General features: G+C 43.1%; 1 protein-coding gene across 2 annotated transcripts in view; it reads right to left on the reverse strand.

Moving 5' to 3' along the window:
* Nucleotides 1-26,376, reverse strand: part of SPIDR (scaffold protein involved in DNA repair) — a 581,260-nt gene that overhangs the window by 335,876 nt on the left and 219,008 nt on the right. For both annotated transcript variants that reach the window (XM_040431991.1, XM_040431990.1), the window contains one exon: nucleotides 22,599-22,809. In XM_040431991.1, coding sequence (XP_040287925.1) covers nucleotides 22,599-22,809 — 211 coding nt within the window. The remainder of the gene's footprint in view (nucleotides 1-22,598; nucleotides 22,810-26,376) is intronic.

Consider the following 26,376-nt stretch of genomic DNA (forward strand, 5'->3'; position numbering starts at 1 on the left):
TTCTGTGTTTTTGACCTGCATCTATTTTTGGCTCACAATCACTTTGTGGCCTTTGGTGCTTTTTGTGGGCCAGTCAAGTTCTTCTACACCAAACTCACCCAACCATGCCTTTATAAACCTTTCTTTGTACATTGGGGCACAGTCATGATGGAACAAAAAAGGGCCTTCTCCAAAATGTGCCCACAAAGTTGGAAGCATAAAAAGTCTTGGTATGCTGAAGAATGAAGATTTCCCTTCACTGGAAAAAGAGGCCTAGGTTAACTCCTGAAAAACACAGCAATATACCTTTGGCACAATGCAATTAGAGTTCTAGTGGCATTTTTGAAATGCAGACTTGTCCATCAGACCACCAGATAGGGAAGCATGATGTGTCACTCCACAGAACTGTAGACTCCAGTGGCAGCATGTTTTACACCAGTGTTCGTTAACTCCAGTCCTCAGGGCCCACCTGTTGGTCATGATTTGGGAATATACCACAGAATTAATTCCTGTGGTAAGTCCTGATGCATTGACACTAATTATATCACCTTCTCAATAGTAAGGAAATCCTGAAAACATGACCAGCAAGTGGGCCCTGAGGACTGGATTTGAGGAACACAATTTGACTTTTGGCATTGTGTATGTTGATGTAAGGCTTGCATGCAGCTACTCAGTCATGGAAACCCATGCCACAAAGTTCCCGATGCACAATTTTTGTTCTAAGGTTAATGCGAGATGTCATTATTTGACAGTCAAGATTTAGCAGATTTCCAGCAGTACCTACCAGAATACATAGTACAGACTATAACATTGGCTGGAGATGGGAGAATAGTTTGAAAGTTTGGTGTGGAGAAACTTGAGTGGCGTGCACAGAGCCCTGATCTCAACCCCATCAAACACTTTTGGGATTAACTGGACCACTAGTCATGTGAGCCACAAAGTTATGTACAATATCAATGTGTGTCCTCACAAATGTTTGTTTTTTGTTTTTTTTTTCTAAATGGGCACAAATTCCCACAGAAGAGTGGAGGTTGTTATTGCAGCAAAAGGCCAAACGCCATTATTAACGTCCATGGTTTCGAAATGGGACAAGCTTATATAGGTGTGGAGGTTAGGTGTCTTTATATATTTGGCTATAAAGTGTATGCTGTAACTTGACTTTTGAGGGCATGGGCGCTGTGAGATTACAAAATGTTGAGCCTAAGTCTGTCCTGGGAAGACCGATGACAACCGTATACTGTATAATTAGCCTACACTGTTATGTCTTGCTTATGTCCCTACTGTTTGACTCATGATTTGACTTCTACTGTCTAGTCTTGTTCTAAACATGTTCCTGTTACAAAAATCTAAGTTAACGAAAAACAACTTGGAAAAATATAGACATACAAGAACTCTATACAAGTACATTCATACAAAAATCGCAGAGGAAAAATAACCAGGCAAATAAAATTCAGTTTCTAAAACTTTTAACTTAAAATAAATAAATAAAAAATCATGTCACAAATACCACACCTAAGAACACAAGCACTAAAATTAGGAAAAAAAGGAATACAAAGCACAAAATAAATTGAAGAGGTGCTGTAATCTCATGTTATAAGTATGATTCCTCTGGCTAGGCTAAAAATAAATTAGTACATTACGGCAACATTTTTTTTCAGAAACTTTAGCCAAGAACTCGCAGACCTCCCAATAAACTGTGCTCTGGCTGCTGCCCTTGCAGATCTGCAATGAATCAGCAAATCCCAAACCTCATGGAAATTTTTCCCTAAATTAGCAGCATTTGCCTCCATAGTGCAAAATGGGATTATTCCTAGCAAACTGTTTGAACTTCGGAGGTCATCGGGTCCATCGGATGTCATTCCTGGAAGAAAGCCAAGAGCTTGGGAATTTTTTCTGTGTTTCTAAAGCCATTCCTGGAATCTAACACGCTGTCTTTTTTTTTATTTTTTCATGAAAAAGGCCATGTACTTTTTAGTCTCAATAGGAAAAGCAGTTGGGAAATGATATTATTAATTGTAATGGCAACTCTAAATATGTTATAGCACTTATTGATATGAATTAACAATTCTAAAGATTATAGTAACATGAAAAAGACTCCATTTATAATTTTTAAACCATTTATTTATATGGTTGTAGGAACTCATCATTAGACTGATATGACACACTTAATATACCTAACACACACTTAAATAACTAAACTTTTATACTCACTTTTAATATGTTGTCCCTAACCCCCTAAAAAAAAAAAATCTAATATACTTTATTTATTAATTTTCTATTTTTACCATACTTTTTCATCCCTAAAGCACACCATTCAGTGGTGCACTAAAACTCAGTTCTCCATACACCGCTGAGCTGTCAGCGGTGTACGGAGTACTCATTTTATGAATGGGCAGCAGTAGAGCTGTGAGCATGGGCAGGAGCGCATATTGCTGCTCCTGCCCGTGCTCCCTGGACTATTACTAAATGCTGGCATAGCACATGGGTACCCTGTACCCATGTACTATACCAGAATTAGCTGAGCGGAGCGGGCTCCTGCTTCCGCCTGCCCCGCTCAGCTAAGAGAACTGCATGACAGCTCAGCGGTGTACGGAGAACTGAGTTTTAGTGAACCACTGAATGGTGCGCTTTAGGGATGAAAAAGTATGGTAAAAATAGAAAATTAATAAAATATATTAGAAAAAGATTTTTTAGGGGGTTAGGGACAACATATTAAAAGTTAGTATAAGTTTAGTTACTCTTTAAAGAAATTTTAACCAACCTGATCGATCATTACAGGAAAAAGGTTTAGTATACTCTTTTCCTCTTCAGTAGCTATTATATCCATAAATTATTTATTTTGTCAAAAGGTGGGGAAACAATCTTCATTTATTAGATGCGGGATTTGCACCAAATTTCAACCACTGCAATGCAAAGGATGAATTCAGCATCAAAAACTATATGAATTTTTTAGCAATAAATGTGGAAAGGGTTTTAAAAATGGATTCACATGTATTGTATTATAATTTCTGTTGTGTATTCTGGACCAAAAATGCACAGCATGGCCTAATATATATCTCTGCTTCCCTATTAAAAGGGTTTTTTCCAGGACCCAGGAGGTCCCTCGAATTTACCTGAATTACACATAACATGCTTGTAGGAGAAAGTGTGTAATATACTTACCATACCGAAGCAGTATGGCTTTAGCTTCCACCGTCGGAATACCAGGTCGTAATGGGCTATGGATGGGACGTCATTTCTGTTGTGAACAGGGCCAGATTTGTTCCTCTCCTTTGTGCATGTGAAAACTCCTGCATCCACCTCATCTGCACCTGCATCAGGGAGAGGAATAGCTCTGGCTCCATTCACAGTGAAAGTGATGTCCCATCCATAGCCCAGGCCGGAAACCTGGCAATGACTTGATGGCGGCGGAAGCTGGATTTTCAGAATAGAAGCATCATGTGACCAGGTTTATGACAGGCCGATCCATGCAACTTTGGATGGGTATGAATATTACAGACTTACTTCTACAGGTATGTTATGTGGCTACCGGAAGGCCCTTTAACTAAAGTTTCATATTCTGAGCTAGTACATTAAAAGTAGAAAGGCCTTTGTAGTCTAAAAAGAATAGTACCTATAATGAATAGAACTAGAAAATGCATGAGGAAGATCAAAGTCATGTGGTATCATAATACCTTGTTTAGAGGGGTTGTCCAGCTTTTTTAAGTGATGGCCTATCCTCAGGATACGCCATCACTAGCAACTCCGTTCAGCTGTTCTGTGTACCTTCATCCCCTGAAATCGGCATCAGAACTACACAGTAGACAGTGTTGTCCATACCCTTTCCTGGCCCTTGTTCCTTGTGCTATTGCTCCTAATTCTATATCTCAAACTTGTTCTTGGCTATTGCTCCTACCTCACCCTTGGGATAGGTCATCTGTTACCTGTTGTACTACTCCTGACTCTGACCCCGATTACACAGGGAGATGTGCTGTCAATAATCAGGCATCTTTCATCCTGATGAAAGATGCCCATTAACCGACAAACAGCGTATGCTTGTGATCAGCTGGTCAATTATACGGGCCACTTATCTGGAATGAGTATTCCTATGATGGCTTGCTCCCAATGTTTGGCCCAAAAATCATGTGGTCTAATAGGGTCCTAAGGTTACACTATCTTACTATTAGACAGTATTAGTCACTCTGCCTCACTGTATTATGTCCAGGACAGGGTCTGAGTGGGTGAAAGCTTGACCGAAAAAGCACTCAGTAGAGGTTTCACGCAGCCCCCTCCTACCCTACACTAGGCACAACACAGTGTCCGTTTTGCCCCGAGTGTTTATTTAAGCATAAAAACATCAGTTGGACAGAATCCATTTTGTGAAATGTAAATACGACATGACTGATAATATAGGAGGAAGGTGGGTGAAATATGATTTAAATTCTACCCTTTACTTGTAAAGCGCCCATACAATAATACTGTATATACAGATATTAATATTACTTCTAAAACTGACCATGGTAGTGCCACAAAATGAACAACATACATACCAACCGGCTAACTCAACACTGTATGACCCCCATGATAGTTTACCTTCACCAACAGCTAGAAAATCCATTTATCTATTGTATGCCAATCAATTAAGCCCAATCATCTAATGACACAAACTCTCTCGCTCTGTAATGGAATTACTTAATGGCATTTTACGGCAGATTTCCTCTTGTAATGTCAATCTCTAATAAGTGCAATGGAGTTTCAACACAAACAGCTGATTACTGTCAAAAATCAATCAATCAGCGATAATAAATTAAAAGGGGGTATGACAAGTCCGTAAATGGCAAATCAGTGAGGGAAGCATTAGTCATGCTGTGCAAAGAATTAAATACTAAACGTTAGGAAGAATACTAAAAAGTTTCCATTTTATAACAGGAAAAGAGTGACATTTAAAAAGAGCTCTCCTGCTAAATCTGGTTTTACATACAGAGTAAGAAGATTAAAGCTAAGATGGCCTGTGTTCAAACACATTAATTTAACATTCGTGCGGCCTCAGAATGTACCGACATCTGGTATGGATTTACAGTCTGACGTTTTAATGGAGGTACCTCCCCCACAAAACTTTCTTTTCCTTTCTTTAATAAACTGTTCTTTTAGCCTCTCACAGTTTTTTCCCCTCTCCCCCTCATAAGCAACGCGTTTCTGATTCTTGCTGGAAGCGGCCTGAGCATTGCCAGGAAGAGAAATGCAAAACAATCCCAGGAGCAGCTGCTGACGTCAGGACACAATTCCTCCCTCCCACCAGTCAGAGCCCTGTGGAAATTCCAGGCTCCAGCCGGACTAAACCCTTGTGATATAACAGCAGTGTGCCTGCAGGGATACTTATTTCTTCCCTTACTGCCAAAATAGAGGGGATAATGTGAAATCTGACCGCCAGTCACCTCAAATCAGACTTTTCATTTTCCTCTTTAGGTTTTCTGTGGGGAATGTGCTATTAGAAGTTGACTAGTTCCAAGAATATTATGTACTATACTGTGACTATTGTGGAAAAAATTTAAAAGAAAATCAATCCAGCCTTACATCAGAAATCGGGAAACATCAGTAGTATAAAATGTGGGACCCTTCTCACACTTTATTACAAATGGCCATGGATGTACTGATATTAATATTTTTTGCTAATTTAGGCTGGGCTCCTATCTGAGCTTTTAATTCTGGCAGCGTGTTCCGGGAGAGAACAAGACTGACGAAATTCATAGTATCCAACTTATATACGGGGTGTCGAATGGACAGAAAATACTATATGCAGTATTTTTGCCCGGCAGAAAACCAGCATACGGTATATGCTGAAAAACCGTGAATGGGGATCCAGCGGTGCACAGTGATATATGACCGTGCCGGATACAGTAAACTCCGACAGTCTGAAGACTGCCGGAACAGATTGCCGGAGTAGACTGCCGGAGTTAAAAGCGCAGATGTGAACAAAGCCTTAGAGGATGCAATTGCAGCAATAATCAGTGCACCTACAATACCAAAACAATCAGTGCAAATCATGAGCATTTCCATTTAAAAGGGGTTTTCTGGGATTTTCGCCAACAGATAGGTCATCAATAGGAGATTGGCGGGGTTCTGACTCTCAGCACACCGCCAATCAGCTGTTTGAATTCCAGTGACCATCACAGCCTCCTCGCAGCTTACCAAGCACAGCGCCATACACTGGAAAGTGGCTGTGCTTGGTATCACAGCTAAGCCCCAGACACTTGAATGGGACTGATTGGTGCCTAGGACATGTGACCGAACAACATAACATCACTGCAGCTTCTTCATACAGCTGACTGGCAAGGTGCCGGGAGTCGGACCGACAATTAGATACGAGGATAAGCCATCAGTACTAAAATCCTGGAGAAATGCTTCACTATTGATCACTCAAACATATTCTCAGCAAAAGCAGCCTACTCCAAAGTGTGAACATGTCTTAATTACATTTGCCAAATTACTTGTCGAAAACATATCAACTTCTCAGGAAGGAGAGACTGGCTTATAGTTTGTTGCCTGGTGGCAGTTAAGAAGAATGAGGGGTCCTAAATATAAAGGGAGACAAATGACTATGGAAGTAGCCATGTGTCATCTACAGCAGTGGTTCTCAAACTGCAGTACACGTACCCCAAGGGGTACACGCCGTAGGATAAAGGGGTACACAGGACTGCCCTAGCAGCCAGCAATATTTTATTGCTGATCGTTAGGGCCTCTCGGTATTCAACTGTATGGCCACCCTTATGATGGCCATACAGTTACATGCTGCAGAGAAGCACAGGAGTTGATGTGTCCCTGCCCTGCCAATCACTTTGATAGTCTACAGCACGGTGTCAAACACAAGGCCCGCGGGCCGAATCCGGCCCGCCAGACCTCGTCATGTGGCCCGCGCGGCTGCTGCCGGCCGCCAGCCAGGGCCGGCCTTTGGGGTGTGTTATGCGGCAGGCGAGCGAGCTGGCGGCGGCGGCTGGGCACAGGGAGATGAGCGCTTCCATTGTGGAAGCGCTCATCTCCAGTCATCTGTATCGCCGTCCTCAGGACAGCGATACAGATGCCTGCCTGTGCTGCGGTAAGGGAGGGAGAGGCGTGTCCCTTTCCCTTCCTCTGATAGGCTGCCGGCCTAGTGCCTGCAGCCTATCAGAGACCGGCACAGGCGGCGCGATGACGTCATTGCGCTGCCTGAGCCATACAGCGTGGGACACAGGTCAGAAGAGGCCTGCATCGCATCACTGACATGGAGGTAAGTATGTGTTTTTTTTATTATGTACAATACTTTTACTGGCGGGGGCTGTTATTACTGGCAAAGGGGGGGCTGTTATTACTGGCAAAGGGGGGGCTGTTATTACTGGCGGGGGCTGTTATTACTGGCAAAGGGGGGGCTGTTATTACTGGCGGGGGCTGTTATTACTGGCACAGAGGGGCTCTTATTACTGACACAGAGGGGCTCTTATTACTGGGGGCTGTTATTACTGACACAGAGGGGCTCATATTACTGGGAGCTGTTATTACTGGCACAGAGGGGCTCTTATTACTGGGGGCTGTTATTACTGGCACAGAGGGGCTCTTATTACTGGGGGCTGTTATTACTGGCACAGAGGGGCTGTTATTACTGGGGGCTCTTATTACTGACACAGAGGGGCTCTTATTACTGGGGGCTGTTATTACTGGCACAGAGGGGCTCTTATTACTGGGGGCTGTTATTACTGGGGGCTGCTATTACTGGCACAGGGGGGCTGCTATTACTGGCATAGGGGGCTATTATTACTGGCACAGGGGGGGGCTGTTAATACAGGCACATGATTGGGGGCACTATAGGGGCATCTACTGAGGCCACAAAGAAGGGGTATTTTATATGGGCTCTCTGTACAGTACAATTTTATACTGGGACACATGGTGGGTACTATGGGGAAGGGGGGAGAGGAGTACTATGGGGTCATCTACGGGGGACACTAAGAAGGAGTATTTTATACTTGCAAATTATGGGGGACACTGAGGGCATCTACTGGAGCATTTTATACTGGTACATTATGGGGGGCACTAGGAGGAAGGAGGGTGTGGAGCACTATGGGGTCATTTACTAGGGGCACTATATAGGGGTATTTTATACTGGCACATTATGGGGGCACTATGAGGACATTAGCTCAAATGGGGGCATTACAAGGGGGTATTTTTTTGCACTGTCACATTATAAGGAGAATTATTACTACTGGGGGGGGGGGGGGGGGGGGCATTATGGTGGGCTTTATTACTCCCCCATGGTATGACCCCCTAGAAGCAGCACCAGCCTCTCCCTGCTCTGCTATCCCTCTGCCCCTTCTCCAAATACTTATTATGAAATCTTTCTCATTAGGATAAAACACCTCATCAGCTCCACCGAGCCCCCGGCCAAAGTGTGGAAATGGCGTCCGAGATCCCCAAGGGCCAAGCCAAGTAACTGTAAGTTTTCATGTGAAATATGTTTGTTATACACATATAGCCTACTCTGTGCCACACAATATATATATATTTTTTTTATTACAAAAAACAGTAATAATTGAATGCAGTGACAATAATTTATGATAATAAAGAGTGGACACATAGTCCTACAGATACAACCGGCCCTTTGAGGGTGACCAAACTGCTGATGCGGCCCCCGATGAATTTGAGTTTGACACCCCTGGTCTACAGACACTAAGGGCTCATGCACATGAAAGCATTTTCTTTCCGTGTCCGTTCAGTTTTTTTGTGAACCGTATGCAGAACCATTCATTTTAATGGGTCTGTAAAAAAAAAAAAACGGAAGCTACTCCATGCGCATTCCATTTCCGTATGTCCGTTTTGCAAAAAAAGTAGAACATGTCCTATTGTCCGCATTCGCATTTCTGGAGCGCGCCCCTGATCTTCCGGTCCGCGGCTCCGGAAAAAAAAAGAACATGTCCTATTCTTGTCCACATATGCAGACAAGAATAGGCAGTTCTATTGGGGTGCCGGCCGAGTGTATTGCGGATCCGCAATACACTACGGACGTGTGAATTGAACCTTATAGTGTAGGGCCTGGTGTCCGGCACACATAGACATCATTAGTAACTGTCAGAAAATAGTTGAAATCTTTTTTACCCCATGTCTTTTTTTATTCCCCCCCTGTTGGCTACCACAACAATAAATCTGTGTGTAGCCTTGTGCAGTTAATAAAAAGTATACCGTGTGGTATATGTTTTTTTTAACATTGGAGCATATGGAAGATGTATGAAACGGCGTACATCCGTATTTTTGTGGACCGTAAAATAAATACAGTCATGTGCATGAGCCCTAAGACCGAAGCCTATCAGAAGCTGGCACAACACAGGCCAGAAGAGGTCTGTGTCCTGCACCGCAATGCTGACAGCGGCAAGGAGGTATTTGTGTTTGTTATTTTTGTCAAAAGCACTATTTGGCTTTAATATTACTTGGGGTTTTATTACTACAGGGGCACTGTGGTGGGCTTTATTACTATGGGGGAACTATGGTAGGCTTTACGACTACTGGGGTATTATAGGGCAGCATTTTTAATACTGGGGACAATGTATGGGCTTTAATACTACTGGGAGCACTGTCATGGGCTTTATTAGTACTGGGTCACTATAGGGGGCATTAGATTTACTGGGGGCACTATAAGGTGGCATATTTACTGCTGGGCACATTGTGGGGACTTTAATTCTATTGGGGACATTATGGTGGGCTCTACTTCTACTAGGGGAACTAGAGGGGGAATAATTACTATTGGGGGATTATGGTGAGCTTTAGTACTACAGTGGGGGGGGGGGGGGACTATGGGGAAACACAATTAGTAGCATGGCCAGTAGCATTATTACTTCTGGGACACAATGGGGGACATGATTACCAATTGGGGACACTGTAGGGACAGTATCACTATTAAGGGCACTCTGGGAGAGAATTATAACTATAGTTGGGACTTTTGGGAGCACTGTTACTATGTGGGCACCTTTGCACAGTTTCAGCTTAGCACGATTATTTTTGGGGAACACTTTACAGCACTATTGCTGTCATGGGAAAGATTGGCTGGGCGCAATTATTTTTGAGGGAACTGTGTGGCGATAATTATTGAAGGAGGCATCTGTGTGGTACTAGTATTTTCAGGAGAACTACCTATTTCTGCAGTATAGTATTGGGGAGCACAATATTAGGGAGCACAGCAGACAGTATTGGGAGTGGCAGGATGAGGTGTTGAGAAGGTAGAGAGGATAATAGAAAAGTATGAAACTAGGATGTCTGTGTGACCATCTCTGCAGAGACGAGACATGGCTGAATAAAGGTATCACAGTGGTCTGATCAGATTGGAGAAGATGAGGAAACATCAGAGAAGATGTCATCGAATGTAAAAGGTATGTAGTACTGTATTCTCCTGTATGTTTGGTAGCAAGGAAAGTAGTTTAAAAAGTTATAGTCATCCATCATGGGTCCTAACCTGGTATCTGTCATTTTGACAGGAAGTTTAGCGCTGAAGGCTGCAGTATTGGAATGGAGCATATGACAGCAGTGTGAGAATACCCTTATTTTGTTAATATTTATCATTGTTCACTTTCTTGGGGGTACTCGGTTCACACTTCTTGTCACTAGGGGGTACTTGGTGTGAAAAGGTTGAAGAACCACTGATCTAGGGGACTGAAGGATCTCTCAAAGACAACAGCAGAATACAAACAGCATTACTATTGTTGATACTCCACAAAAGTAAACAAGGGAGAGCAGTTGTATGTGGTCCTGCATTAGCTTCCTACTGTATGTGGTCCTGCATTAGCTTCCTACTGTATGTGGTCCTGCATTAGCTTTCTAAAGTGCTCAGAAAAACAGTGATGCCTAATACTTTAGGATGCTCAGGAACGCCTAAGTAAATCATTAATTAAATCATCATGATTGAGAGCACTTCCAATTAAGCAGTTGAGAGGAAAACCCAGACTGACAGAATTTTCTTCCCAATACATTGTCTTCATGTGCTTTTAGAAGGACAGCAAACATGTACAGATCACCTGAACCTCAGTTTGGGGAGAGGGCTGTAAGGTGGGAGCTCTGTGCCTAATGCTTTATGTGCATCTAATGACTGTAGTCCAGTGAACAATATAGGGTGTACATCACAGATTTAACTAAGCCCTAATGATTGAATGAATTCTGCAAAAAAACAAAGCACACCTATAGACAAGAAAACTAAGTGAAGTTGTCAGACAGTCTCATTGTGTATGCCGTTTAAATATCTATAAATATAGTTTATAGATTTCTCTGCCTTCAGTTATACTGCAGATATGATTGGTAGCTACAGAACCAGTCCTAGGAGGACATGATTTAAACAAGGGGGAAAACCCAATGACTACAAATTAAAATTACATAAGCAAGATTACTGGTTATGATCTGCATAAAAAAGGTATACAAAATGAGGAAGTGCAGGCCCACAAATTAGTAGTTAAGGAGGCCAATAAATAAAACTTTCAATTGTCAAGGAGACTCCTATCAGTGATTGACAGCCTTCCCTCTATGACTGTGTATACAGAGATAGCTGTCAATCACTGATAGGACCACCTCCTGGACTTCAAAGCCCAGAATGAGCAGGAATGTAAAGGGGGTTTCTGGGAGTTATATACTGATAACCTATCCTCTGGATAGGTCATCAGTAGGGAAGACCGAATCGACTTCGGATGAAACCTCCAAAGTCGATTTGCATAAAACTTTGTTCTAATACTGTACAGAGCAGGAGCTCCGTACAGTATTAGAATGTATGGGCTCCGATGAGCCGAAGTTATTGCTTTGCGAAGTCTCACGAGACCACGTAATAACTTCATAAATTAATTTGTACTGTAAAAAAACATTTCAAGTGGTACCGTGGTTCGGCTCAGAGGCCGAACTGCGATACCAAGTACAGCTACTATACAATGTAAGACACTGTGCTTTGTGAGCACAGAGATGGCAGAAAAAAAATAAAAGCTGTCCGTCGGGGATCCCGGGTGTCTGACCCCTACCGATCAGATACTAATCACCTATCCAGAGGATAGGTCATCAGTAGTAAAATCCTGGAAAACCCTTTTAAATAGATATTTGACAAGTTATACTGAATCTTTTCCCACAAAGCTATATATCAATCTGCTCAGCTCCTCCTGCTGCTCTATAACATGCTGCCTGCATTTTCATGGTGACAAGTTTCTTATAAGAATTCTGCTGATTTCTAAGTGCATTGTGGAAGCTCAGATAAAAGCTACACATAGCTCAGCTGTTCACATGTCTGACAGTAGGATGGAGGATCAGTGAATGACTGGCTATTTGTTAATGTGGACCCGGCTGCTTAATATGCTGGCTTGTGTAGGTCAGTACACAGAAATGGCTACACTGAGTTCAGCGACACCGCGATTTGCTGCATACTGCAGACAAAAAAAGACAAAGGGTTCAGCCAAAAGGTCAGGTTTCTTGATGCGGTTTTGAAAGCCAAAATCAGGAATGGATCATAAAAGGAGAGAAAGTATAAAGGACAGATACGACTTATTTGAGGTCACTCCTGATTTTGGCTTCTAAAACTGCATAAAAAAACAGACTATGGCCGTAGCCTAAAAAGAGACATGAGCAATTAAAGTTACAGACCCTGAGGCTCCACTATTAAGATTTTGACAATAAATTTGTGTTTCTCTCAGTCACAGTTCTGTCATGCAGACCTTGTAGTGATTCAAATAACTAAGTAAATCACTATGCCCACATATACACACATAAATGTTGTTTTGTTGATTTGAAGTACTGTACTTCAGGCTTTTGGGCCTCTAACTTCAACTGATCATTTCTCAGCATAAAGGAAATGGGTGCTAACTAGAGGTGAGGGAAGCGAGCTGATGATGCTACATCCGAAGCCACTGCACTAAAAAATTTGTTATCATACTGTACGGAGATTCCTCACCGTACAGTATTAGAATGTATGGGCTCCGATGAGCCGAAGTAAGTTATTCACGAAGTCGCGCAAGACTTTGTTGAATAACTTCAGTAATTGATTTTTACAGGGGAAAAACAGTTCAAAACTTGGAACTAAACTCTGCTTCGGTTCCGAGTGGTACCTTGGAACCGAAGCAGACTTCGGTTCCAAAGTTTTTCACTGTAATAATCAATTACCGAAGTTATTCAAAGAAGTCAAGCGTAACTTCGTCTCATCGGAGGCGGTACATACAAATGCTGTACGGAGAAGGATCTCTGTACAGCATTATAACTAAGTTTTTAGTAAAGCTCCTTCGGATGTAGCATCCGAAGTCACTTCACTCATCTCTAGTGCTAACTGCACACCTCACAGCTTTCAAAGAACATAAAGTGGGACAAAGCTTGTAGTGTGCCATAGCAAATGTTTTTATGTTAAGCCATGACCCTAACCCCGCCCTGTTATCATCCATACCATGCCCAATCCTGCTTAATCACATGTGTGCCACCACTTAGTAACGGTGCCCCTTTGGGCCCCACACAACATGCCCTCTTTGTCTGAAACACTGTAATCGTGTCTCCACACAGTGATTAGGCCTCCTTTGTGCCCTCTCATGGTAATGATACACTTTTAGTGCTCCCTCACAGTAAGTAATACATCTTAGTGCTTCACCAAAACACAGTAGTTACCCAACACAGTAGTTAGTGTATGACCCATTAATGCCCCGTCATAGAAACAACACCTCCTTAGTGCCCCTCAAGGAAATTATGCCCCTTATTGCCCCACAGTAAGAATACCCCCTTAGTGGCACCCTCCCACTAGTGATACCCCTGTAGATTTCCTAATATAAAAAAGTAACACTCTCCTACCCCTGTTCTAACAATGAATGGAGCACATCAGCTCAGATGGAATAAGGGTGTCTCTGCATTGCTTCTGCCTGTGGGGGGAGAGCACAGACCGATGAATGGTGGAGACGGGAGCTGATGACTCCCTGCCCCACCACTGGCAAGGCAGCTCCACAAAAGATGGGACATGTTCTATACTGCAATATGTAGACCATGATTGACCACTGACTTCAAGGAGTCCGCACCGTGATTGAGCCGGCATGCACACAGCCGGAATCTGTGTTTTGTGTTTTGTAGATCTGCAGTTTATGGACTGCAAAACACTTACGGTCGTGTTATTGCCCCCTAAGGGTTATACTACCTGCAGGTTCTGTTCATTTTACCTCTGTTATTCGCCTTATAAACTCTAATTTCATATAAAAAGCTCTATCTTCATTCTCTTGCCTCTGAATTTCAGGCCACCGTGTGAGCTGTCAGACTGCAGCTCGGGCCAGAGTCAAGCTGGGATGTGTCAGAATTCTTGGAGCGCGCTCCGGGTTTTAGGAGCAGTCAAGAATGCTGCTCTCCTTCCTCCACATTTGACGTCAGTAGACAACTACTTGTCAGTACTATCTGTCAATGGAAAATGTATGGAATTTCCTCATTTAAGGGTGCTGGAGGGTTTCAAGGAGAGGCCAGTCATCTTCACATTGTTTATGGATAGAGACATATCAGTACTGCAAACTGCATTTCTATCACTGAAATAGAAATTACTCACTAAAAAGCTTAGATATTAATAAACTTAACAGGTAAACTAAATTTACTACTGATCAAAAGAATTATAAAATGATATTTGTCCAGGCAATCCACTACACATTCAACTTAAAGGGGTTGTCCGGGTTCAGAGCTGAACCCAGACATCCCTCCATTTTCACCCCGGCAGTCCCCCTGATAGGAGCATCGGAGTAGTTAATGCTCCGATGCTCTCCTTTGCCCTGCGCTAAATTGCGCAGGGCAAAGGCATTTTTTGGAGATCCGGTGAAGTACCGGGGCTCTCCATGGGGCTGCCAGGAACCCCGGTGACATCACTGGCACTGATGAGCGGGATTTAGCTCTGCCCTAGCCAGTAAAACGGCTAGGGCAGAGCTAAAGCCCGCCCCTCAGAGCTGGTGACGTCACCGAACACACTGCCGGGCAGAAGTTTACGCCCGGCAGTGTGTTATTGGGTAGTCTGGGTGAAAATATGGGTATGTCCGGGTTCAGAGTTGATATGAATACAAGTGATTCCACTGACCAAAAAACTAGTACAAACTAAAAAGCAAAAACATTACATAAATGAATAATAAAAAGGGAAATCCTTTACAGTTGATCAAGTTCAGCTTATAGGCCTATAGTATTGGCACAGGGGAAGACTAAAACCTTTGAAGTAGTTACATTAACTTATATTAATGGGGAAAAAAATATTTGATGTCTCCAAGTGCCAAAATAAACCACTGAATCGATGTCCCATCTCCAGCCATCTGGTACCCATAACTTGTAATACTATATTTTTCAAGAAAGGCATCCGTACAAGTCTAGAATCATGACAAAATCCTGTGGCAGTGAGTTCCATAGTCTCAATGCTCTTACAGTAAGGCCTGTTGGCAGGAGAGGAGTTATTATAGAGCAGGGTCCCATCTAAAAGAGAGCACCTTTCCATGGTGGATGGGCACAAATTATTTTTTATCAAAATACATTTCCTCATTTATATAGTAAATATAGCATTAGTAAAATTAGTAAGAGTGCTGCTGCATTGTGAATGGTTTAACTTTTTTATTTTCAGCTACAGTGACACACACCTGTGCATTTACTTCATTTTCTAGGATGTGCTGACTAAGGGTACATTTACATGACTGCATCCCTTGCAGACCCATTCATTTCAATGGAGCCGCAAAAGATTAAGACAACACACAGTGGGACATCCGCATCCGTACTTGCTTCCGGATAAAGAATTTCCTATTCTTGTCCACAATTGCAGACAAGATTAGGCATTTTTATCATAGGGCTGGCCGTGTGTGTTCCGCAAAATAAGGAACAAACATGGTCGGTATCCGTGTTTTGTGGATCCACAATTTGTAGACCGCAAAACACATACGGTCATGTGACGGTACCCTAATTCTGTTTTGTTTTTGTACTACACCATTGCAGTAAGGAATCCTGTCTATGATGATTAGTAAACATTATTTTCTCTATTAAGATGATGCCATCTTGTCAACTTGCATTCCCTGAACTTAATGGAAGCCAGTATGACACCAGCAGAGATTTTTGCTTTTGCGCTTTCAGCCATGGTGACTTGCACCTGCGCATTGGGATGTGCTGACTAATCCCTATTTCTTTCTTTGCAGTCTGCATTGGAGGTGTGGCTGACTCCATTGGTCATGCACTAGTAACTAACCTGTCTGTCCCATAGGCTGATTTTGCAGCACAAAACTAATCTAAAGGGCACACCACCTAATATCAGACAGGATTCCCAAAAACATGGTGTGGCCCCGAAAGGAAAAGGTGTGCACTGCATGGCCCGGGGGAATGAGTACAACTACTGCCATCCTCTCCACCTCCCTGCGGCTAGCTGCAGGAATTTAAAATTGGCATGGGCCCCCATCTCTCGCTGACTACAGTTTGCCAGTTGCCAGTGACATATACAACTTTGCACCCTAGTCATCAGCATGAAACTGGTAGAAAATAGGGCACCATAATGAATATGCTACCAAAAGGCAAAGCAAAATATCAGAATATGCACAACACCAGGCACAGATTAATGCAGCACTTAAATTTGTTGAAATGAACAAAATAGTTTTAGCAGATGCTAAATGTCTTGTCTCTTTCCTCTCACCAATGCATCCCCTTCATTGTCTTCTGATGCCGAAGCCAAATCCGTATTTTGTGCTTGACATTTAAGGGACATACTTAATTGTTATTGTTTGAGCGCCAGAGCAAAAGGATTGCATTAAATTCATGCCAGGACAAACACAGTCATCAAATAAAACCTGCAGTTAGAATAATTATATTTTTCAGCATGGATAGCTATGTCTATTCCTTTATAATAATTATAAGAAATCTATACAATGTACAAATGTGTGAGTCTCCTGTAAAAAAATGTTTTAGGCAAAAACACCAATTAGAATATAAGTCCAGGAATGAAGCAGATAATTTTACAGATTGAAAAGTGCAGAGACTATAAGCTCATCATATAAGATGTGTTGTGCTGAGATTCTCTGCAGCTGTTCATTACTTCTGATTTATAGCACCAACACATTCCACAACACTGCACAAAGATTTGTTCCACATGAGCCACCAATCCAAGTGGGGCTAAAGGTACTTGTACACTTTACAAAAAGTCAGCAAAAGGCCTCATGCACACGACCGTTGTTGTGTTCCGCGTCCGTTGTTCCGTTTTCCGTGATTTTCTGCAGACCCATTGACTTTCAATGGGTCCGTTGAAAACTCGGATAATGCACCGTTTGTCATCCGCGTCCGTGATCCGTGTTTCCAGTCCGTCAAAAAAATATGACCTGTCCTATTTTTTTCACGGACAACGGTTCGCGGACCCATTCAAGTCAATGGGTCCGTGAAAAAACACGGAGGCACACAAGATTGTCGTCCGCGTCTGTTTTTTTCCCATCATTTGCAAGGCAAGCTTGACTTAGATTTTCTTTTCACTTTTCATGTCTGGTGATCCTCCAAAAATCAAGGAAGACACACGGAAACAAAAAGGGATCACGGAAGAACGGAACAGCTTTTTGCGGACCGCAAAAAAATACTGTCGTGTGCATGAGGCCAAAACAGCCGATTTGGCCAGGATCGGATGACCATCCTATATGTATGAGGGAATCCTGACTCTCCCCCCACAGTAGATGCTGGGACAAAGAAGAATTTGGAAGGTTGCATTTTACAGGCCTGATCGTATCACATATTTTAGTAAACGTTACACACAAAAATATAAAATTCTGTGTAGGGTACTTTCACACTTGCGGCAGGACGGATCCGACAGGCTGTTCACCCTGTCAGATCCGTACTGCCGTCGGACTGCCGCTCTGTCCCCATTGACAATGTGGACAGGGGTGGAGCTCCGGCACAGCACGGTAGTGCGTGGTAAGAGGTCGCCGGACATACAGTACTTTTAGTCCGGCGGTCTTTCGCCGTGCACTGCCGTGCTGCGCTGGAGCTCCGCCCCGTCCCCATTATAGTCAATGGAGATGGAGCGGCAGTTTGGCGGCACGGCAAAATAACGACAGGACGGATCCGACAGGGTGAACAGCTTGTCGGATCCGTCCTGCCGCTAGTGTGAAAGTAACATTACATACCCATGCCCATGAATACTCTCCCTATTATGTTTCTACTACCTCTCTATCCAACAACACCAATCCCACAGTGAAGTATGATGTTGGAAGCTTCATGGTGTGGGGATACTTTTTATTGTCAGGGACTGGAAAACTGGTCAAGATTGAAGTAAAGATGGATGGCACTGTGTCACAGTAAATATTTTGCACCTTCAAAGTAGCAGGAATGTTGTATAAATGAAATGGTAGAGATCCCCAAAAAGTCTATTTTAATTCCAGGCCCAGGTTCAATAATACTGGAAAAACATGGATGGGAGTGAATACTGTTGCAAGGCACTTTCTTCAATGTATGAAAAAATGTATGAATGCTTTATAACTTGCCCGTTATACTAAACATGCATTATTTTCAGCTGTTATATGACGTGACGTGGAAGTCAATTTCTCTCTTCACTCCTATGAGACTGACATCAAGGCTCTCTTAGAAATAAATAGAGAAACTTACTTTTGGTCCACAGACACTGTGGGATGGATCCACATAGCTTTATCAGGAAGGGAGTGTGCCATGATCTAACTGCCCAAAGTCAATGAATTACAAAGTTAGTTTTTTTTAACAATCAATGTATATACCGCCACATTTAGAAACAGAGGCGAAAAGCTTTTTTTTCTGGGAAGGCCTAATCAGCACAGAATTTTGGACCTAAAAATGACATGGTGTTGAAAGGCAGACATTTACTTTTTTGTTCAATAACATATCACTTAGTGCTCCAGGCGGCGACCAAAATGTTTGCCAGTGCAACTTAGAATTGCAAATGGCGAAAAGACTTTTTAGTTTTGTCACCATTTGCGAAGAGACCTGCCTTCACCTAGAACACAGACGCAGCAGACGCTAGACGTCTGATAGGTCAAGACCCGTCCCTCAAACTGCCCGGTATAGGGAAGCGCAAGAGGAGAGTTCTGACCGCTCCTCAAAAGCTCTGCATCGCAGGTTAAGTAAAAGTACACAAGACCAAAATGGAAATGTGGCGAGGGGACTAATAGTGACCCCTGGAATGGGGGGGACTAATGCTGGAGGAACAGTAGCTATGTGAGTGAGGTGGGCTGTAATGGAGGAGGAACAGTAGCCATCAGGGGAGGATTAAGTGCACGATAGGCCCGGGACTGTCCACCCAACTCGGGCCCCTCCCTCCATTTTAGTTTAAGTTTTTTCTATATGAAGAGGCTGCGGTGCTTCGTGAGCGCCACAGTCTCTTCCTAGTCCATATGACATCACATTCATCGCTCACATTGCCTAGGTGCAGCTCAGTTCCATCCGAGTGATTGGGGCTGAGCTGCAATACCAAGCGCAGTGCTGTCAAAAGGACAGCGCTGTGCTTGGTAAGGAGCAAAGAGGCTGCGGCGCTCACTGGAACATCGCGGTCTCCTCAAACAGCTGATTGGCGGGGTGCCAGGAGTCGGACCCCAACCATCTCATAACTCTCTGAGTACAGATTTCATAGATGTTACCTGCAGTCCTATGGAACACCCCACATAACACAGTGAACTATTGTGTTATGTGGGGTGTTACATAGGACTGCATGGAACATCTACTACATTATCTGCAAACATAAAGTTATCACTGTTATCTGGGCTGTTACATAGGATTGCAGGTGACAAATTAAAATTTTTGTTGCCAAATTTAAAATACATATGATTATAATAAAAAAAGACTTGGAGGAGAAGATAAGATGCAGGTCACAGCAGTGAGCCAGCTCTACATATAGGGGAATACAGCACCACATACCTCTTACTTCCTTTCATTTAGATCTTCTCTTTCCTCTTCTTCTCCGTTTGACCCAGACCGCCATGACAAATTATTTTAGCCGCATCTCGTCTCTACAGAATTTATTACACAGACACCTTAGATTCCTCATTCTCATAATTGGGGTCATTTATCAAACTGGTGTAAAGTAGAACTGACTTAGTTGCCCATAGCAACCAATCAGTTTCCACCTTTCATTTTCCAAAGGAGCTGTGAAAAATGAAAGGTGGAATCTGTTGCTATGGACTACTAAGCCAGTTCTACTTTACACCAGTTTGATAAATTATCCCAAAGGTCCCTATAGTGTCTACAGCAGTTATAATGTCCCCTAGAGTGCCCCCAGTAATAACACCCTATATTTTGCTCCAGGTAATAATGCCTGTATAGTGTCCCCAAAAATAAATGTCCCCTAATAGCAATGCCCCCACACTACCCCCATATAGTAATTTCCCCCACACTGCCCCCATATAGTAATTTCCCCTGCACTGCCCCCACATAGTAATTTCCCCTGCACTGCCCCCATATAGTAATTTCCCCTACACTGCCCCCATATAGTAATAACCCCCACCCTGCCCCAATATAGTAATTTCCCCCCCACTACCCCTTAGGCCTCTTTCACACGGGCGTTGCAGGAAAATGTGCGGGTGCGTTGCGGTAAAACCCGCTTTTTTTTTTCGCACGAGTGCAAAACATTGTAATGCGTTTTGCACTCGCGTGAGAAAAATCGCACGTGCTTGGTACCCAAACCCGAACTTCTTCACAGAAGTTCGGGCTTGGGATCGGTGTTCTGTAGATTGAATTATTTTCCCTTATAACATGGTTATAAGGGAAAATAATAGCATTCTGATTACAGAATGCATAGTAAACTAGCGCTGGAGGGGTTAAAAAAAAATTAAAACAAATTTAACTCACCTTAATACACTTGCTGGCGCTGCCGACATCTCGTCTGTCTCCTTCTGTGCTGAGCATTCATTCCAGGACCTTTGATGACGTCACTCCGGTCATCACATGATCCATCACCATGGTAAAAGATCATGTGACGTACCATGTGATGACCGGAGTGACGTCATCAAAGGTCCTGTAACTGTACTTAATGCTCACCACAGGTCCTATTCAGACAGAAGCAGATGCCGGGCTCCGCGATCAAGTGGATTAAGGTGAGTTAAATTTTTTTTATTTATTTTTTTTAACCCGTCCAGCGCTGTTTTACTATGCATTCTGTATTCAGAATGCTATTATTTTCCCTTATAACCATGTTATAAGGGAAAATAATAATGATCGGGTCTCCATCCCGATCGTCACCTAGCAACCATGCGTGAAAATCGCACCGCATCCGCACTTGCTTGCGGATGCTTGCGATTTTCACGCAACCCCATTCACTTCTATGGGGCCTGCGTTGCGTGAAAAACACACAAAGAGGAGCATGCTGCGATTTTCACGCAACGCACAAGTGATGCGTGAAAATCACCGCTCATGTGAACAGCCCCATAGAAATGAATGAGTCAGTATTCAGTGCGGGTGCAATGCGTTCACCTCCCGCATCGCATCCGCGCGGAATACTCGCCCGTGTGAAAGGGGCCTTATAGTAATTTTCCCCACACTGTCCCCATATAGTAATTTTCCCCACACTGCCTCCATATAATAATTTCCCCTACACTGCCCCATGAAGAAATTTGCCCCCACACTGCCCTCCCATGAAATAATTTGCCCCCACATTGCCCCCTATGAAGTAATTTGCCCATGTAATAATCAGCCATGAATGAAGTGATTTGCCCCATGTAATAATCTGCCCCCATGTCCTCCTCTGCCCCCCAAAGTTAGCACACACAGAAAATAAAAAAACAAACAAAAAAATATATAAGAGCTAATACTTACCTGTGTCCGGGATGGTGAGGCAGGCAGCAGGCGCACAATCTTCATGGTCCTGCGTCCCGCTGCAGGCACGCGATGATGTCATCACGCATGCCTACTCCAGGATTATACTACCACATAGGCCTCATGCCTACTAGGGCTGAAGCCTATGGCAGTGATCGGCAGTGGGGCAGGTAATTATGCGCTCCCGTGCCCAGCCGCAGTATGTGGGCGTTCGGGTCAGCGTTGGGCCCCTCAGCGATGCCGGGCCCGCCGACCTGAATGCCACTATGTTAATCCGCCACTGGTAGCCATGTGGGTAAGGGTGGGGGATGTAATGGAGGAACAGTGAGGGGGTGTAATGAAGTATGATTTTTGTCAGCTATAAGAAAAATGAATCCAAAGGAGAGACATGTGGCCAACTGCACATGGTAAGACAAGTTTTTTTTATTTTTTATTATTATAATTATATGTATTTTAAATTTGACGACTAAAAATTCAATTTGACGCCTACATTTCTCAATTTAGGAGCCAATGGCTCCTAGGTATTTTTTTTAGTCGGCACTGCAGCACTGTCACTATACATTATAATGTACAACAAAAGGCCTTATAATAAATTATTTTTTGTCCACCTGCTTTACAGCAGCTTAGAGCCCATATATTACAGTTCTTTAGATTCCCCAGTGACTGCAATGATTATTGCCCAGACTACATCCACGAAAAGTTTAACAAATTATAGAACTACAGTTTATTGTAAAATAAATCAGCACAATACACGCATTCATCTCTATAGAGTTTATAAATTAGTAATTTATTGCATTTGGTTGGTCAAAAGCAATAAAGCCCATTTCAAAACCCATTCAGAAGAATTTGAGGCACATGTACAAGCAATCTAAAAAGGCTGCACTTACCAGGGTGGATAGATGTGAATGATAATGTTTGGTCCCAGTCTAAGCTGTGCAGCAGTATGCTTAGTGAACAGAGCTTTTAGCTTTGTGGTATATTTAGAGGAACTGTTACCATCATCCTGAATGTCTGTCAATTGTTCACAAAGAGCAACCTGCATGGAGCACTCCTCATGAACCTCCAATATCTTTAAAATGAGTGTACCTGATTTATCACCTGAAAATAAACAAGGGTACATTAGGCATCTTTTATGTAACCATATAGGAACAGGGGTTGTATTAAAGGGAATGTGTCAGCGACACATATCCTGTTTTTTAATAATCTGTTTTAATTTTTTATTGAAGATTTTTTTTATTCTGATTCCTGTATATGAGTGCTGCCATCTTGCCAGAACTGTTCTTAAGGGCTATGTACACCTTTGGGGGCATTTTTCCTTATTATTATTATTATTATACTGCACTAATTTTAAGCTAAAAATCTTTTTTTCTATTGGTCATTATTAAAAATATGGAATCCTTTTTACTGTACAGAGCTGATATGCTTTAGAAGCAGCCTCTGGATTTTCTGTCTTTTCCGTCATCTGGGGAGCAGACAGACTCCTTATCTCTGATCTCTGACATTATAAACACTCATTAAAGCTCAGTCCTCATCTTACTAATAAGAATATAGCATAAATAAGTGTTTATGACCTCTTAGTAATTTAGAGATAGGGGTTATTAGATGACCCGCACAAAGTGAAAGTAGGATGCACACAGCTAGACAAACCCTTTGTGACAGAACGGCTCAATATTTTTAATAAAGGCCAATTGAAAATAAAAATTTTAGCCAAAAATGAGTAAAATGCAATAATAAACAAAAATTGCCTCTAAAGGTGTACATAGCCTTTAACAGTATAAGAGATATGCCTTATCGGGAGCCGCCACGGGCCACAGACACAATGGACAAGAGGGGACCTAAATTACTTCGATGGGAGGGTTTTCTTGGCATACTTTGTAACCTGTGCAGAGGTCAGGAAAGAGTAAATAAGCTGTGATGTCACCTATCTATCTATCTGCAATCTTGCCAGGCTGTTCCGTCAGAGAACAGACTGCGAGAATGAACCGGATCTGGCGCTCCCTGATTTGAATGGAATGTCTGCAGGCCCCATTAAATATAAGACATGCGGAGAACCAGTCAGGCACAAAACACTGCATGCTGTGGTTTGTGTCGGCATGATCCTCCGCTTGCCTGCCGGAGCAGGCTGCCAGAACACTTCTGCCACAGATGTGAAGGTAGCCTTTGTGGCCAGTGTGAAAACTGCAAGATTTTATGTTTTTTAAATATAGATTGACATGGAAAAATAAAAATAACTTCACCAAAAATTCTTTAAAAATATGTTTAACATAAAACCTTGATTTAAACAATAAGTTATTGATGACACATTTCCTTTAAATGGTTGTCACCTCTAGAATACAAGGAAAGGGATGAAAGAGATATAACATATATTTGGCAGTTGACTTCTATATACAAAATTTATAGTAAATTAACACAAAATTAAACTGACCATGCATGTCACATAACATGAGGAATCCGAACATACCTTCGAACTTCATTTGAGTTGAGCAAAAAGAAATGGAATCAAAGTGAAGAGCTTAAAAAAATGGCATTTACAACTTTTCGCATTTCACACATTTTTATAATAATTTTTTTTCCACACTGTAATGATGCTGTATTCATAAGGCCATTTTTCTGTCAAATTTGCCTATGTGTTTTTATTGGTAGTGTTTAAGGCATCAAAGCATTTTCAAAACTGGCAGGCAAACCTCTTAGGCCATGCTTCGGCATGCTGCAGAAACATCATATTCACATATATAGAACCTATTGTGATTTGCAGAAATTTCACCATCAAATCTGTGTAAATGTTTTGCAGCAGTTACGGTAAATCACATAGGAACAGAGCATTTATCTGCTCTCTTTTACTGTGGGTCAAAAAAAATAATATATATCTAAAAACTCTGCAAACAATTCAGTTTAAATATACAATTAGCTTAGGCAGGGTTCAGATTTGGGCTTCATTTTCTGGCTTTCTGTTCTGGCAGTGAAGATCTGGCAAATGACAGACACAAACAGTGCCTAAAGACTGAAGCTCATATCTACTTAACTAGCCACGGCAATGACATGTCACCACCACTGAGGTCACTGATTAGATATGTCAGTCAGGAGTTATGTTGATATGTCATCGCTGGAGACACGTTAAAACAGACCAGAGTGGGATTGACAAGGTGAACATTAAGGCCTCATGCACACGAACGTGTGCCGCGGATGCAATGCACAGGCACTGACCGTAGGGCCAGCACATGCAGACGCTGACCTTGAATGGGGTCTGTAAAGTAAAGGCTATTACGATCTGTATTTTTGGTGTACAGGTCTGTTATGCATCCACCCTCTTGACCCTTTATGACCCAGGTGTCCAGAAAAGGTATTTTAGAGGAGTCAGTATGTACCGTGAATTTTAATTCGGGCCATATGTTATTAATATAAAGAAAAAATTCCTGGATAGTCACAACGTCGCAACGCCATATGCAAAACACATCGTCTATAAAACGCTTCCAAAAAATACAATGCTCTTGAAATAATGGGTGAGGATATATAAAATCTTTTGACCATAGTCCTGACTAGAAATTATTTTTTTTTTCAAGATACCTACTATCAACAGTGCCGCGGGACCGCGATGGGGTCCAACGTTGCACCGCCTTATGCAAATTGCTACATGGCTCAGTTCGAACAGGATTTTATATATCCTCACCCATTATTTCAAGAGCATTGTATTTTTTGGAAGCGTTTTATACAGGGCCGGCCTTAGGTGTCCAGGCGCCCTGTGCGAGCTAACCTTGTGGCGCCCCCCCCCCCCCCCCCCAAAAAAAAAATACTGCTTGTTGCTGGCATCATGGCATAGGCTGGCTGACTATCCAACCAAGTAGTTATCAGCCAACACACCCCAAAGGCCGGTGTAATGTCATACTTCCCTACTTCGTGAGATTTCCCTACCCTCGTCACTTCCGGTCGCACCGGACATGACGTGAGGAGGTGTGCAGCGCCGCGCAGGCGCACAACGTCAGGTTAGGGAAGTTTCACAGCAGAGTGCGCATGCGCCAGGAGTCTCGCCGGCGGTTAGGGTAGGGAAAAACTATGGGCCAGTGCGCAGGCGCAGTGATCGGATGGATGTTCTCAGCTGAACACCGGCCGACACTGCGCATGCACCGGGAGCCTCACCAGCGGTTAGGGAAGGGAAAAATTACGTACGGGCCAGTGCTTTTTCCCTACCCTAACCGCTGGTGAGGCTCCCAGCGCATGCGCAGTGTCGGCCGGTGTCCTGCTGAGAACATCCATCCGATCACCGCACCTGTGCACTGGCCCATAATTTTTCCCTACCCTAACCGCCGGCGAGGCTCCCAGCGCATGCGCACTCTGCTGTGAAATTTCCCTAACCCATCGTTGTGTGCAGTGCGCCCCCCCCAATATAATAAACATTGGTGGCACAGTGCGCCCCCCCCCAACACCCCAGTATAATAAACATTGATGGCGCAGTGCGCCCCCCCAACACCCCAGTATAATAAACATTGGTGGCGCAGTGCGCCCCCCCAACACCCCAGTATAATAAACATTGGCGCAGTGCGCCCCCCCTCAAAATATTAAACATTGGTGGCGCAGTGCGCCCCCCTCAATATAATAAACATTGGTGGCGCAGTGCGCCCCCCCTCAATAAAATAAACATTGGTGGCGCAGTGCGCCCCCCCTCAATAT

The sequence above is a fragment of the Bufo bufo genome, chromosome 5 (genome assembly GCF_905171765.1).
Source record: "Bufo bufo chromosome 5, aBufBuf1.1, whole genome shotgun sequence".
NCBI lineage: Eukaryota > Metazoa > Chordata > Amphibia > Anura > Bufonidae > Bufo > Bufo bufo.